Raw genomic sequence first — 16319 nt, forward strand, 5'->3', positions numbered from 1 at the left:
GCTATAAACACACTTCCAAGAGTTTGCCTGGGGAAACTTCAGGCCACACTCTGCTCACACTCAAGAGCAGGAGCTCTTCATTAGTTTTTAAAAAAAATCTGTCAAGCTCAGATTTCAGGGGGAAAAAAAACTCAGCAAACGTGAAATTATGAATCGGCTCATGTAGCTGCAAAGTCTCTCCAAATGCCAGGTGCCTATATTTACTGTACACAGAAACTTGTTGCAGTTTCCTGGTTAATTTTAAAATGGCAACCTGAGCTCAAAGTAAGAACCTGCACAAACCTGCAGCATCCAACAGCGTTGGCCCATAATTTGCAGTCCAACAGCATTGCTTTTGCACAAATTCTACAGCAATTTCAGGCAAACACTGCACTACTCTGCCAACAGCTTTGGCTAAAGAAGGATCTCACTTTCGGGCTCAGCACTGAAATGTATTAAACAGCATGACGTTGCTGCACTTGTCTAGTAGGTACAAACTACACTCACCACAGAAAGTTAAACTTGTCCACTTCAGTCCAAGTATCCTGAAAACAATGCGATTTGGGTTAATTACTGCCAAAGAACATTTTTGGCACTAAAAATTAACTATCAATACAAGTGTGGAGTCTCATTGTTTCATGTTATAGTTGTTAATGGAAATTCTACTTTTTTTTTTACTTTATCCTGTTGCTTTTCCATTCACTTTCTTTCCCTCTCTATTTATTATTCAATGCTTGCTTTGACATTGGATTCATCCACTATAAATTTTACAACATTTCATATTCCAATTAGTTAAAGAGATACATGGTTGTTTGCCCTGTTTTTAAATGCTCCACCATTGGCAGCCATGCCATCAGTTGTCAAGGCCCCAAGCTCTGGAATTCCATGCCTAAACCTCTCCACCTCTCTTTCTTTTCCTTTAAAATATCCCCAGAACCTATTTCTTTGACCAAGTTGCTTGTCATCTGTCCTAATATCTCCTCTTTTGGTCCTGTGTCAAATATTGCTCGATAATGCTCCTGTGAAGCACTTTGGGATGTTTCCCAATGTCAAAAGTGCTATATAAATACAAGCTGTTGTTGTTCATGCAGGTCCCAGCTACCCAGTTTCCTTGCTGCAACATTACCTGCTTGGCCTTTCAGCAACTTGGCATGCAAAAAACCGAAATACGCATGGGCAAGTCTAACAAATAGCAGGCACCATTATATTCACTGCTATATAAAATAATGGCCCAACTTCAGTTTATTTACAAAAACACATTTTTGATTGTATGTACAGCAGCTGTCTACTTATTTTAGATAAAATCCAGCCAAGTTATTCAACAATTATTTACCCAAATGCCAATGCATTTTTTAAAATGATTTTTGTTAAGTATCATATCAAACGATATAGAGCAATGTTGATTAAATGGAGCTCAGCTCCCTTTCACCCATCATCTAATTAAATGATGGGTCAGAGAACATTAAAAGCAGGCCATTGACAGTGCTGCCTTGTCCGCACTGGAGTGCTGCATTACAGTGCTAAAGTTGAAGTTGGGTGAGAAAGGGAAGGAGGTGATCCTTTCATTTGCTACCTTTCCTCAAAGAAGTGCGGCAGCCTTGGTAAGTAGGGCCTGGTGGGTATTTCTTCTGTCCTTAATATTCTTCAAACTAGAGAAAGTGGAATGCTCCTCCTGTGGGATGTGGGAAGTCAGGGACATTTCCAATATCCAGGGTGACCATATGTGCAGGAAGTGTCTTCAGGTGCAGCTACTCAAAATTGTGTTTCAGAGGCGGCCCTGCGGCTGGAATCACCGTGGAGCATCTGCAAGGATGAGATCTTCGTGAATAGCACGTACAGTGAGGTGGTCACACCGCAGGTAAAGAGTGCACAGGCAGAAAGGGAATAGGTGACCACCAGACAGAGTAAAAACACTAGGCACATAGTGCAGGAGTCCCTTGGGTCCATCTCCCTCTCTAACAGACTTTCCATTTTGGAAATTGCTGGGGGAGATGGCTTCTCCAGGGAATGCAGCAAGATCCGAGTCCATGGCACCACGATTTGCTCAGATGCACGGGGGTGCAGGGTAGAAAAAGAGTGGGAGAGCAATAGTGATGGGGGATTCTATCGTAAGGAGAACAGATAGACATTTCTGCAGCCAGAGTGTAACACCAGGATGGTATGTTACCTCCCTGGTGCCAGGGTCAAGGGTGTCACTGAGCAGCTACAGGACATTCTGAAGGGGAGGATGAACAGCCAGTGGTCGTGGTCCATATTGGTACCAACGACATAGGTAAAAAAAAGAGGAAATGAGGTCCTGAAAGCAGAATGTAGGGAGCTAGGAAATAAATTAAAAAGCCGGGCCTTAAAAGGTAGTAATCTCAGAATTACTCCCAGTGCCACGTGCTAGCAAGATCAGGAATAGGAGAATAGACCAGGTGAATGCGTGGCTAGAGAGATGGTATGGGGGGAGGGATTTAGATTCCTGAGATATTGGGACCAATTTCAGGGAATATGGGACCTGTACAAGCTGGACAGGTTGCACCCCAGCTGAACCAGAACCAATATCCTCCCAGAGGTATTCAATAGTATTGTTGGGGAGGGTTTAAACTAGAGTGGTAGGGGGATGGGAGCCTGAGCGGGGAGACACAAGAGAGGGAAGCAAAGATAGGAACAAAAGGTAGTATAGTAGAAAGAAAAAATGGAAAGCAGAAGAAACAAGGGCTAGCAGCAAATAGGGCCATAGTACAAAAAATGTGTAAAAATGTTACAAAGGAAAGTCTAACGGCACTGTATCTGAATGCATGGAGCATTCGCAATAATGCGCCAATTAACAGTGCAAATAGATATTAACGGGCACAATATGATTGCAATTACAGAGACATGGCTGCAAGGTGGCCAAGGCTTGGCACTGAATATCCCAGGACACTCTATATTTAGGAAGGACAGGTAAAAGGAAAAGGAGGGGGGGCTAGCGTTGTTAAGGATGAAATCAGTGCAATAGTGAGAGAGGATATTGACTCAGAAAATCTACATGTAGAATCAGTCTGAGTGGAGCTAAAAAGCAACAAGGGGTGAAAAACATTAGTGGGAGTTAAATATAGGCCTCCAAACAGTAGTCATAAGGTAGGGGATGGCATGAAACAGGAAATTAGAGATGCATGTAACAAGGGTGTTATAATAATCATGGGTGACTTGAATCTACATAAAGATGGGCAAACCAAATTAACAGTAATACTGTGGTGGATAAACTCCTGGAATGAGAGAGAAATGGTTTTTTTAAAAACCAACTAGGGAACAGGCTATCCAAGGATTTGGTACTGTGCAATGAAAAGGGGTTAATTAATAATCTTGTTGTGCAAGGTCCTTTAGGGAACAGTGACCCTAACATGATAGAATTCTTCATCAGGATGGAACGTGAAGGAAACTATGAAGGCATAAAGTGTGAGTTGGCTAAAATAGTTTGAGGAACTTCATTAAAAGGTGGATAGGAAATGGCTAATATTTAAGGAACGAACATATGCATTGCCACAGTTATACATTCCTTTCTGGCACAAAAACACAACAGGAAAAGCAGCCCAACCATAGCTCATGAAAGAAATTAAGGATAGTATCAGATCCAAAGAGGAGTCATATAAAGTTGCTAGAAAAAGCAGCAAGCCTGAGGACTGGGGGCAGTTTCGAGTTCAGCAATGGAGCACCAAGGGATTGATTAAGAGGTGAAAAACAGTATGGGAGTAAACTGCAAGGAACATAAGTAGGCTGTAATAGCTTCTATAAGTACGTAAAAAGAAAAAGGTTAGTGAAAACAAATGTACGTCCCTTACAGTCTGAAATGGGAGAATTATAATCGAGAACAAGGAAATGGCAGAGCAATTGAACAACTACTTTAGCTCTGTCTTCATTTGCGTCTGGCAAATAACTTCCCAGAAACACTAGGGAACAAAGGGTCTAGTGAGGAGGAGGAGGAGGAAGAGGAGGAGGATTTGAAGGAAACTAACATTACTACAAAAAAAAAGTGGAGAAATTAATAAGACTGAAAGCTGATAAATCCCTAGGGCCTAATAATCAACATCCCCGGGTACTAAAGGAGATAGTCATGGAAATAGTGGATGCATTGGTTGTCATCTTCCAAAATTCTATGGATTCTGGAAAAGTCCTGGCAGATTGAAAGGTGGCAAATGTAACCCCACTATTTAAAGAAGGGAGGGAGAAAACAGGGAATTACAGGCCAGTTAGCCTAACCTCAGTAATAGGGAAAATGTCTATTATAAAGGATGAGATAACAGGGCACCTAGAAACATCAAAGGGATTAGAAAAAGTCAACATGGATTTATGAAAGGGAAATAACGTTTGACAAACCTATTTCAGTTTTTTGAGGATGTAACTAGCAGAATAGATAAGGGAGAACCAGTGGATGTGGTGTATTTGGAACTTCAGAAAGCTTTTGATAAAGTCCCACATAAGAGGTTAGTCTGCAAAATTAAAGCACATGGAATTGGAAGTAATATAATTGGCATGGATTGAGAATTGGTTGACAGACAGGAAACAAAGAGTAGGAATAAATGGGTCTTTTTCAGAGTGGCAGGCAGTGACTAGTGGGGTACCACAGGGATCAGTGCTTGGGCCCCAGCTATTCACAATATATATCAATGATTGGGATGAGGGAATGAAATGTAATATGTAAGTTTGTTGACAATACAAAACTTGGTGGGAACGTGAGTGGTGAGGAGGATGTTAAGAGGCTTCAAGGCAATTTAGGCAAGTCAAGTGAGTGGGCAAACACATGGCAATGCATTATAACGTAGATAAGCATGAAGTTATCCGCTTCGGTAGGAAAAGAGAATGGCAGGGTATTATCTAAATGGTGATAGATTGGGAAATATTGATGTACGAAGGAACCTGGATGCCCTTGTACAACAATCATTGAAAGCAAGCATGCAGGTGCAGCAAGCAATTAAGAAGGCAAATTGTATGTTGGCCTTCATTGCAAGAGGACTTGAGTACAGGAGCAAGGTTGCCTTACTGCAGCTGTGCAGGGCCTTGGTAAGGCCATAACTGGAGTATTGCGTGCAGTTTTGGTCTCCTCACTTAAGGATATACTTGCCATGAAGGGAATGCAACGAAGGTTCACCAGACTGATTCCTGGGATGGCAGGATTGCCTTATGAGGAGAGGTTGGGCCAACTAGGCCTATATTCACTGGAGTTTAGAAGAATGAGAGGGGATCTCATTGAAATGTATAAAATTCTGACAGGGATGGACAGGCTGAATACAGGGATGATGTTTCCTCTGGCTGGTGGGTGGGTGGGGGTGGGAATCTCAGAGAAGGGGTCACAGTTTCAGAGTATGGGGTAGGCCATTTAGGACTGAGATGAGGAGAAGCTACTTCAGCCAGAGTGTGGGGAACCTGTGGAATTCTATACCAAAGGAGGCTGTGGAGGCCAAGTCACTGAATATATCTAAGAAGGAAATAGATGGATTTCTAGATTTTTTAAAAATCCTTTACATTTATTGCCCATCCCTAATTGCCCTTGAGGTGGTGCTGGCGAGCTGCTGCAGTTCATATGGTGCAGGTACACCAACAGTGCTGTTGGGGAGGAAATTCCAGGATTTTGACCCAGCAACAGTGAAGGAACAGCAATATATTTCCAAGTCATGATGGCGAGTGGCTTGGAGGGGAGCTTCCAGGTGGTGGTGTTCCTGCTGCCCTTGTCCTACTAGATGGTAGCAGTCGTGAGTTTGGAAGCTGTTGCCGAAGGAGCCTTGGCGAGTTTCTGCAGTGCATCTTGAAGATGGTACACACTGCTGCCACTATTCGGTGGTGGAGGGAGTGAATGCACGCGCATGGGGTGCCAAGCAAGCGATTGCCATGACCTTCTTGAGTGTCGCTGGAGCTGCACTCATCCAGGCATGTGGCAAGTATTTCATCACACTCCAGAATTGTGCCTGGTATATGGTGGACAGTCTTTGGGGAGTCAGGAGGCGAGTTACCCGTTGCAGGATTCCTAGCCTTTGAGCTGCTCTTGTAGCCACAGTATTTATGTGGCTATTCCAGCTCAGTTTCTGGTCAACGGTAACCCTCAGGATCTTGATAGTGGGGGTTTCAGCAATGGTCATGCCATTGACTGTCAAGGGACGATGGTCAGAATCTCTCGTTGGAGATAGTATTTACCTGGCATTTGTGTGGTGCGAATGTTACTTTCCACTTGTCAGCCCAAGCCTGGATATTGCCTAGGTCCTGCTGCATTTGGACATGGGCTGCTTCAGTATGAGGATAATAGCAAAAAACTGCAGATGCTGGAAATCCAAAACAAAAATAAAAAATATCTAGAAAAACTCAGCAGGTCTGGCAGCATCTGCGGAGAGGAACACAGTTAATGTTTCGAGTCCGCATGACCCTTCAACAGAACTAAGTAAAAATAGAAAAGAGGTGAAATATAAGCTGGTTTAAAGGGGGGGGGGGGGGAGACAGGTAGAGCCGGATAGAGGGCCAGTGATAGGTGGAGATGGCCAAAAGATGTCAGACAAAAGGACAAAGGTGTCGAAGGTGGTGATATTATCTAAGGAATGTGCTAATTAAGGGTAGAAAGCAGGACAAGCAAGATACAGATAGCCCTAGTGGGAGTGGGGTGGGGTGAAGGGAAGGGATTGAAATAGGCTAAAAGGTAGAGATAAAACAATGGATGGAAATACATTTAAAAATAATGGAAATAGATGGGAAAAGAAAAATATATATAAATTATTGGAAAAAAAAGGGGGGGATCGGAAAGGGGGTGGGGATGGAGGAGAGAGTTCATGATCTGAAATTGTTGAACTCAATATGAAGTCCGGAAGACTGTAAAGTGCCTAGTCGGAAGATGAGGGGCTGTTCCTCCAGTTTGTGTTGAGCTTCACTGGAACGTTGCAGCAGGCCAAGGACGGACATGTGGGCATGAGAGCAGGGTGGAGTGTCGAAATGGCAAGCGACAGGGAGGTCTGGGTCATGCTTGCAGAACCCTACTGCATTGTTCCAATGAAGCTCAACGCAAACTGGAGGAACAGCACCTCTTCTTCCGACTAGGCACTTTACAGCCTTCCGGACTGAATATTGAGTTCAACAATCCCTTCCCTTCACCCCACCCCACCCCCACTAGGGCTATCTGTACCTTGCTTGTCCTGCTTTCTACCCTTAATTAGCACGTTCCTTAGATAATATCACCACCTTCAACACCTCTTTGTCCTTTTGTCTACGACTCATGCTTATATTTCACCTCTTCTCTATTTTTACTTAGTTCCGTTGAAGGGTCATGCGGACTCAAAACTTTAACTGTGTTCTTCTCTGCAGATGCTGCCAGACCTTTTGAGTTTTTCCAGATATTTTGTTTCAGTATGAGAGCTGTGAATGCTAAACATTGTACAATCATCAGTGAACCTTCCTTCTTCTGACCTTATGATGGAAGGTCATTGATGAATGAAGCAGCAACTGAAGATGGCTGGGCCTAGGACACTACCCTGAGGAACACCTGCAGTGATGTCTAGGAACTGAGAAATGATTGACCTCCAAAACAACCATCTTCCTTTGTGCTAGGTATGACTCCAAGCAGTGGAGAGGCCCCCTCCCCTCCCGGCCCCCGATTCCTATTGACTCGTTTTGCTAGGTCTCCTCGATGCCACACTCGGTCAAGGGCAGTCACTCTCTCCTTATCTCTGGAGTTCAGCTCTTTTCTCCATGTTTGAACCAAGGCTATAATGAGGTCAGAAGCTGTGTGCCCCGGCAGAACCCAGGCTGAGTGTCAGTGAGGTTATTGTTGAGCAAGTGCCACTCGATACCACTGTGGATGACTCCTTCCATCACTTTACTGGTGATCAAGAGTATACGCTCCATTGGGCATGAATTGGCTGGATTGGATTTGTCCTGCTTTTTGTATACACGACATACCTGGGCAATTTTCCACGTAGCCGGGTAGATGCCAGTATTGTAGCTGTACTGGAACAGCTTGGCTAGGGGCGCAAGTTCTGGAGCACAAGTCTTCAGTACTATTGCCGGATTGTTGGCAGGACCCATAGCCTTTGCAGTATCCAGTGCCTTTTTTTGTGTGATAGCCAATTCGATTCACTCCAGGGGTTCAAGACTGGCATCTGTGATGCTGGGGGCCTCCGGAGGAGGCCAAGATGGATCAGTTAGCACTTTTGGCTGAAGATTGTTGCAAATGCTTCAGCCTTATCTTTTGCACTGATGTGCTGGGCTCCTCCATCATTGAGGATGGGGATATTTGTGGTGCGTCCTCCTCCAGTGAGTTGTTTAATTGTCCACCACCATTCACGACTGGATGTCGCAAGACTGCAGAGCTTAGATCTGATCTGTTGGTTGTGGGATCGCTTAGCTCTATCATTCGCTGCTTAGTCTGTTTGGCATGCAAATAGACCTGCACTGTAGCTTCACCAGGTTGACACATTTTCAGGTATGCCTGGTGCTGCTCCTGGAATGCCCTCCTGCACTCTTCATTGAACCAGGCTTGATCCCCTAGTTTGGTGGTAATGATAGAGTGGGGGATATGCCGGGCCATGAGATTACAGATTGTAATTGAGTACAATGCTACTGCTGTTGACGGCTAACAGAGCCTCATGAATGCCCAGACTTGAGTTGCTAGCCCTGTTCGAAGTCTATCCCATTTAGCACGGTGGTAGTGCCACAGAATACGATGGAGGATGAAGGGTATCCTCAATGTGAAGATGGGACTTCATCTCCACAACGACTGTGCGGTGGTCACTCCTTACTGATGCTGTCATGGGCAGATGCATCTGCGGCAGGCAGGTTGATGAGGATGAGGTCAAGTATGTTTTCCCCACCACCTGCCGCAGACCCAATTTAGCAGCTATGTCCTTTAGGACTTGGCCAGCTTGGTCTGTGGTGCTACCGAGCCGCTCTTGGCGATGGATATTGAAGTCCCCCACCCAGAGTACATTCTGTACCCTTGCCACCCTCAGTGCTTCCACTTGGAGGAGCACTGATTCATCAACTGATTTGGGACGATACATGGTAATCAGCAGGTGGTTTCCATGTCCATGTTTGACCTGATGCCATGAGACTTCATGGGCTCTGGAGCTGATGTTGAGGACTCCCAGGGCAACTCCTTCCTAACTGTATACTACTCTGCTGCCACCTCTGCTGGGTCTGTCCCCGCCAGTGGGACAGAACATACCAGGGATGGTGATGGTTATGTCTGGGACATGATCTGTAAGGTATGATTCCGTGAGTATGACTGGGTCAGGGTGTTGAGACAGTTCTCCCAATTTTGGCACAAACCCCCAGGTGTTAGTATGGAGGATTTTGCAGGGTTGACAGTCTGACTTTGCCGTTGTCGTTTCCAGTGCCTAGGTCAATGCCAGGTGGGCCATCCGGTTTCATTCCTTTTTGTCGACTTTTTAGCGGTTTGATACAACTGAGTGGCTTGCTAGTTCATTTTAGAGTCAACCATATTGCTGCAGATCTGGAGTCACATGTAGATCAGACCAGGTGAGGGCGACAGATTTTGTTCCCTAAAGGACATTCGACAATGGTTTCATGGTCATCATGAGACTTTTAATTCCATATTTTTATTGAATCTTATTGGGATTTGAACCAGGGTCCCCAGAGCATTACCCTGGGTTTCTAGATTACCAGCCAATGACAATACCACTACACCATCACGTCCACACAAGAGGTATGGAGAGAGAACAGAACTATGGTGCTGACATAGAGGATCAGTCATGATCATACTGAATGACGCAGCAGGCTTGAAGGGCTTAACGACCTATTCCTGATCCTATTTTTGAGGTTTCTATGTTTGTACGACATGTCTGAGGAGTTGAATGGCCTAATTCAGGTGTACTGAGTGGAATTCACAGCAGGGGGCACAAATATTAATTTTGGTCTACCCAATGCCGTGCTGGAAGTCATGACTCATCCAGGATGGGCTATCAAACCTACAGTCTGATAGGTAGAGGCAGTTGAGAAGTTTAGGATAGCAGGTCTGAGGTGGGATTGGGTAGTATTACAAACATATGGAAGTGGACCTTGCCCTATGAATGACAACTCCAAAGGGCAACATTTGGCTTAGGAAAAGGAAGGGATCAAGGACAGATCCTGGGGATCTCAAGAGGCCATGACGCAACATGGAGACAAAGTGGTTGCTGCAATTAGGCTTGCTACATTTAGATAGGTATATTAAAAAAAACCATGAAAGGGTAGTCCCATGAGGTGAACAGTTGAGGAAAAGCACTGGAGGAGGATGGTGTGGCAAACATTCCAAACACTAGACAGATTGAGGAAAGATAAAACATTGCAGTAACAAGGCGTTTTCTTCCAACTTTAGTTAAGGCTAATTCAAGTACTGAGAAAGGAGGATTTGCAAACTCCAGGAAGTAAAGTAAGGAATTTGCAATCAGAGAAATTATATCCTTGAACCAAGCAGAGAATTCAATTAAAACTACCAGAAGGACCAGGGAGGAGGATAGTATCAATTGAGAATAGGTGGAATTGAAACACTGAACAAAAGCCTCAAACACAAATTCTGATCTTTCAGTTACCAACACAAGGCACCTCATTCACTTCACTCCTCCCCCCAAAAGCCAGTAAAACTAGGTTCTGTAGTATGCCAACTGATACTTATAAAAGAAACCTTTTCCCTATTTTTCTATTCCTTCTTTAGCACCATATCATAAAACAGGGCAATGATGGATTGTATATATTCTTCACCAATTTTTACCAATGATTAACATTACAAAATTGGGGTTCATAAATGCACCATTTAGTCCCTATAGCATTCTAAGTATATGAATTACATTCACTTCAACCAGTCATTGACTTTAGGCCTTTTCAAATCAGTGGCTTTTTAATATATTGAAATATATAGTTCAAATATTGCAATAGTCACTGCAACATAGACTTTACAATACTCAGCATGTCTGAATTTCATTACATTAAAAGATATCTTGGATTTTCTAAATAGGCAAATAAAATGTCACAGCAAATGCAACTTTTAAGTTTGATTTTTTTTTAAACTCAATCATCTACAATTGCTAACCAATGTAGCCTGGCACAAGGGCTAAGGATCATTCATTAAAAGGAAGTGAATATTTAGAGTTTATTTCTTCGAAATTTTATACAAGTGGTTACAATTGTTAATTAAATCATATCCTGATCCAGCCTCATTCGTACAAATCAGGAAGGTGATATCCTTTGTTTCAAGGCCACAATTTTGAATATCTGGATTTTTTGTGGCCACTATTAAGCATACTACATGCATGTATCGCATACTATTTATTTTACCATTATTGAAATCCACTCCAAAATAATTTCTCCCCATTTCCTCTGCAAGCTAACCATCCTCTTTGTTCTCCTTACATGATCTAAAATTTCTCAACTTCCTCTTGCTGGCTAAACAGCATTTATTCACATATGAAACAAATGATTTTCCCAACAATCTTGAATTTCATTCTACTTATTATGTTATCTGAGTCTTTTCCATGAACTTAATTTTTCCAAAGTCAGCTTGAAATCACTTTCTCACTTGGCTCACTATAATCGCGCTCTCATTGGAGTAGCATCAAATACAAAAATAATATAACAAATAGTGGCAACACAATTTTCAACCCGTAGGGCACTTTTCCTTTATTCCAAGTCATTTGACTTCTAAAAATCAGGTCTTAGCAAAAATAAACTTACAATCTTCCACAGGGCAGCCAGCAAGAGACCCTTTCTCCTGGATCTCCCAAGCTACTGCCAGAAGAACCTGTTGACATGGTAAATGTGCTCACCTGACTCAGTGAGCCATGTGCTTGCAGCATTAAATAAAATATACTATGTTTAACTCCACGAATGATGCGCTGGGCCAACTCAGAATTTGTTCCAGGTCTACAATCCAATTTTTTTTTTTTAAATCATCTGCATTATTCTTTATGTCCTTTCACCCAAAACCCATGGGGCAGCTACAACTAAACTATTTTGCTTATTAATATAATCATGCATCATATCTTACAAAAAGCCAAATGTTTGGCTTACGTCTTCCACCTCTATTAGTATTTGAGTATAACTTGGAGAACGTTTCCAACAAAAAGTAAATGGAAGAGCTTCTGAGGGTGCATAAGGGAAAAAGTTTAACAGTAAAATCAATACCAATGTTGTAATTAATGGGCATTTAGTTGAATGATTAATGCTTGACTTGCTGAAAAATATGCAGCCAAAATTTGTCAAACACGAATGCATCTTCTGTAGCATTGCTCATGATTAGTCAGATTATTACAGAAATTCAGAGCTCTTAACTCCTTTCCCCCTCAGCATCACTTGAAGGGAGAGGAAACAGATGAAAAACTACAAAATTATTTACTTCACTCAACACCATGATCAGTACCCCCTATAGATTCTTCTAAAGTAAAATGGAGCAAGGTAAAACTTCTTCTGTCTTTATAAAGTATTAACACACCAGTCATGATGCTGCACACCAGATATGAGCCACATACAGGAGCGAAGTTATTAAATATTTGCTCAGCATTGTCAGCTATACTGACAATGGATAGGCTGAAAGAAAAATCATGCAACTCTTCACAACCATGAGATACTCAACCACAACAGCATGGGACATTCAGTTGAATGATTTAATGTTTTACTTGCTGAAAAATATGCAGTTTAAAACAGTTGTATTCCACTTTAATAAAGACATTAAGCACTCAGGAGCTTCACTTCCAAACGCTACATAAAATGGCAGCCAAACAAATACAACAGCCCAACACCACTGTCTCATTTATTTACACTGTAACAAAACATATGCAATGATTCCCATCTCCAAATAAAGTGGATTTTAGAGACTAATGATGATGGGTCTGTTCAAATTCATTCCAATTACTTACTAGTGCTTTCATTACATGCTGAAAACTATAAGGGAGGTCTGTTGCACTTGATTTTGCAACTGGCTATAAAGATGGCACTCCATTATCGTCATCTATTCCTTTATGCATCCATTTTAAAATACTTCTTGTTGTGTTAATGTTGCAAGTTCATAGACAACATTCAATGCGATACAAGTGCTGGGATTCTTGTGATTTTCTTGTAATGGACAGTCAGCTCTGCACAAAGTATAAGCTTCTATATTATGTTTCTCTATATACTTCTGGAATTTTCTGTAATGCATCTCGGAATTTGAGTACAGTATTGTCATTCTATTAACTACAATTCTACAGCTGCCGCTGTTAAACAGCATTGTAATACATTAGTTTCTGGGTTGCCTGGGAAACAAGGTCACGCTGAAGATGAGAATGAGAATGCTCAGTTGCAGAATACTCAATCCAGGGAAATAAAAATGGCATTGAAGGAGAGGGGTGTGGAGAGCTAAGAGTTCATAGGCCTTTTAATTTCAGGTATTGAGAATCACAACAGTAGTCATATGAGTCAATAAGAATTTGTAGGCCTTAAACTTAATTGACAATTACTGTATTAACTTGTTACCAGGTTGCACTGTCAAATGCTTTCTGCACTGTGGATACAGGAGCACTGCCTTGAAGCCTTCTGTTTCTCAATAGCTCTACTGTTATCACTGAGACATTATACTGTATTGCAAGTTTACTGCCAATGGCTGAGACAGTTGAGTAAAATGGGTCACTCATTTAAAAAAAACCGCTTTGTAAATTTAACCAGCTCATTTTGGTCATTACTGTTTCAGTTTAGGCTTTCACCCAATATTTAATTCATCATTGCAGTAAAAAGATAGCTTCTATAAGTAAACTAAGTCTCATATGAACTGAAACTTGCTATATGCATGTTGTGAATGGGGTAGCATGCTATGATCATACCATGGGTTTGCCCACCATTCTTCCTTGTCCAATTTGAAAGATTAAAGTGTAATATGCTATCAAGAACTCAAGCTCAAACTAACATTTATTTACAAGTCAATTATAGAGTCAGAGCAAGTAACTAGCAATACAGTACTTGATTTGCACAGTATTTAAACAAGAATGCCCGAAATCTGAGCAGTTCTTTTCAGAGTCAGTCACTGACAATTACAGGGATAAATGACTTCACAAAACTCTCAATAGGTAGCCAGAAGCAGGGAACAAGATTATAAAAACAACTCAGCCATACAGTGATCAGGCATGGAATAGATTCCGTCTGAAGATCAAAAAGATTTTTCTCGAATTAGAAAGTTAACATTGTTACAGAAATTAAACTTGGGTCATTCAAATTTTCCAATAGGCCAGATTAGGTATAATGAATTTTCCAAATTCCTACAGTGTGCAAATTGTCACACTGCCTGCCAAACAAGGAGTAATTTTCCGACACAAGCACCTTCTGAATACAGACATTAAATGATGCAAGCCAACTAGGAAGAATGAAATACTTCAAATACTGAAATACAGTTGAAATGGGTTTCATGTATTAGTTACCATTTAGGCCAGGTAAAAAGAACTCGGGTCAGGTACAGTTATATGCAGTTAACTTTAATCTATGTTATTTTACATACAAAAAACAGATTTCAATCTTTACTATCTGATGCATGACAAAGCTCTGTTTCTGAACATTTATTTATAGATCAAATGCAAAAGTTCTAATGGAAACCAGATAGGTTTATTATGCAACTATAACATATTTGCATTAACTCTCAAATTAAGTGAAACTCAAGCAATTTGTCATTCAAATGCCTGCACATTCCCGGGCCATATTTTATTCCTTGTGAATCAGGAGGGGTCCAGCGACCATTTATTTCTCTGCTCAGCTGGAGTTGCAAGCAAGAACTTTCTCACTGCTCACAATCTTGGACGATCAGGGAGACTGTAGCAACCATGATGCATCCACACACATATCCACAAGCCAGGACTAATTGAAATGAGTTGGAAAATGTGACATTTCAAGAATACAGATCAAAAACAACCAAGATTTGTTTCTGATCAACTTAAGTTCTCACCACTTCAAAACAAAATGTACACAAAGGCGGACTGCTTTCACAAATGTTTCCAGTCCTCAGACTCAATTTAAATCTCACCAATATTTAAATTTTAAGTTATTTAAAGCATTTAAAGCAAGGGATTACTGATATACTTTCAAAATGGTGAACTGTGGCGTTTTTATAAAACCTTTGCTGGTATAGAACAATGATCTTTCCCTTTTCTTCCTCCTATTTGTAAAGCTGCCAGCCCACCTGCCGTTTAGAAAACTCAACCTTTACTGCCATGGACAACTTGCAGCACGAAGACACCCCATTGTGCTCTACGCTGTATGCAAGCAGCAAATTGCTATTCAACAAGAGTGCACCGTTTTTTAAAAATGCACGAGTTGTATTTAAAACTAGTTAGGACTGCAGGGAAACGAAGGCATTTTTCCACCTACGTGTACGATGACAAATGCAAAGGTTTTTCGATCAGAAATTGAGAGCTATGCAGCCTCATGACACCGAAAAGTCTTATTAAGCCAGACAAAATGTAATTCTCAAGAGCCCACGGTCCTCTGACTGGCTCAAGTTTTGTGTGAGAAATTGCTTTCATTCTGAACCCAATTCATTAGGCGTAGATCAATCCTACCAATGGTGTCACTGTTAATTTTAGCACAAAGCAAAGTGCATGTGGCATCACTCCAAGAGATCCCACCCCCTCGACGTGATCGATTATTGAATGTAAAATAAAATGCAGGATTAAAACAGAAGCATTCCAGGAGTACAATATGCGAGGCCTGTCCAGCAGAAATTCCCCCAACCAACCCCCACCCCACGACTGAGGCCGAGGTGGAGAGCAGACGTGTGGGCCCCGGCTCCCAGGGGAGAGTCTCCCTCTCCCCACCTCAGCAACGCCGCACAAACCAGGTCCCACAGCCTCTTACCTCCTCTTCGCTCTCGTTTTTGAAGCACAAACAGGCCGCTCGCTTCTTATACCCGTCCCCATCATAAGTCCGAGTCTGGTTCTGCTTTAATTTCATCATTTATGTAAACTGTCCTGTTTCAATTATTATTATTTTTTTCAATCTCTCCCTCAAAGAAAAACTTCGCAGAAAAAAAAACAAAGGCGAACAGAAGCAGAAAAGGTTCCTCGTTCGGAGATATGAACGACAAAAGGAAGCCGGATGCTCAGCCGCCAGGACAGTTATCCGCCCCGTCTCTTCATATTCCCACAGCCATTCGCTCGGACACCAACATCAGCGCCGCCGCCGCCATCTTACCCGCACCACGCCACAACCGAACCTGCTGCACAAAGGGCGCGCGAGGGGCCCGGGGCGGGGCTTGTGTCCAGGCGCAGCCACTCAGCGGCCAACCTGGAGCCAGGAGGCGCCCCATTCACCAATCCCGTTCACGCCACGGTAGAGCCCCGCCCCTCCCTCGCCCCCTCCCTCCACAACCAAGTTTGGTGGACACCGCCTCG

General features: G+C 42.4%; 1 protein-coding gene across 2 annotated transcripts in view; it reads right to left on the bottom strand.

Annotated features, from left to right (window-relative positions):
- The window catches only part of LOC144683544 (diphosphoinositol polyphosphate phosphohydrolase 1), an 80397-nt gene extending 64078 nt beyond the window's left edge, over positions 1 to 16319 (bottom strand). The window contains exon 1 of one of the 2 annotated variants that reach the window (XM_078546658.1): positions 15784 to 16319. In XM_078546658.1, the coding sequence (XP_078402784.1) occupies positions 15784 to 15882 (99 nt within the window). In that variant the 5' untranslated portion in view covers positions 15883 to 16319. The remainder of the gene's footprint in view (positions 1 to 15783) is intronic. The other variant, XM_078546657.1, reaches the window with a different exon arrangement.

Source organism: Cetorhinus maximus, chromosome 8 (genome assembly GCF_964194155.1).
Source record: "Cetorhinus maximus chromosome 8, sCetMax3.hap1.1, whole genome shotgun sequence".
Taxonomy (NCBI): Eukaryota; Metazoa; Chordata; class Chondrichthyes; order Lamniformes; family Cetorhinidae; genus Cetorhinus; species Cetorhinus maximus.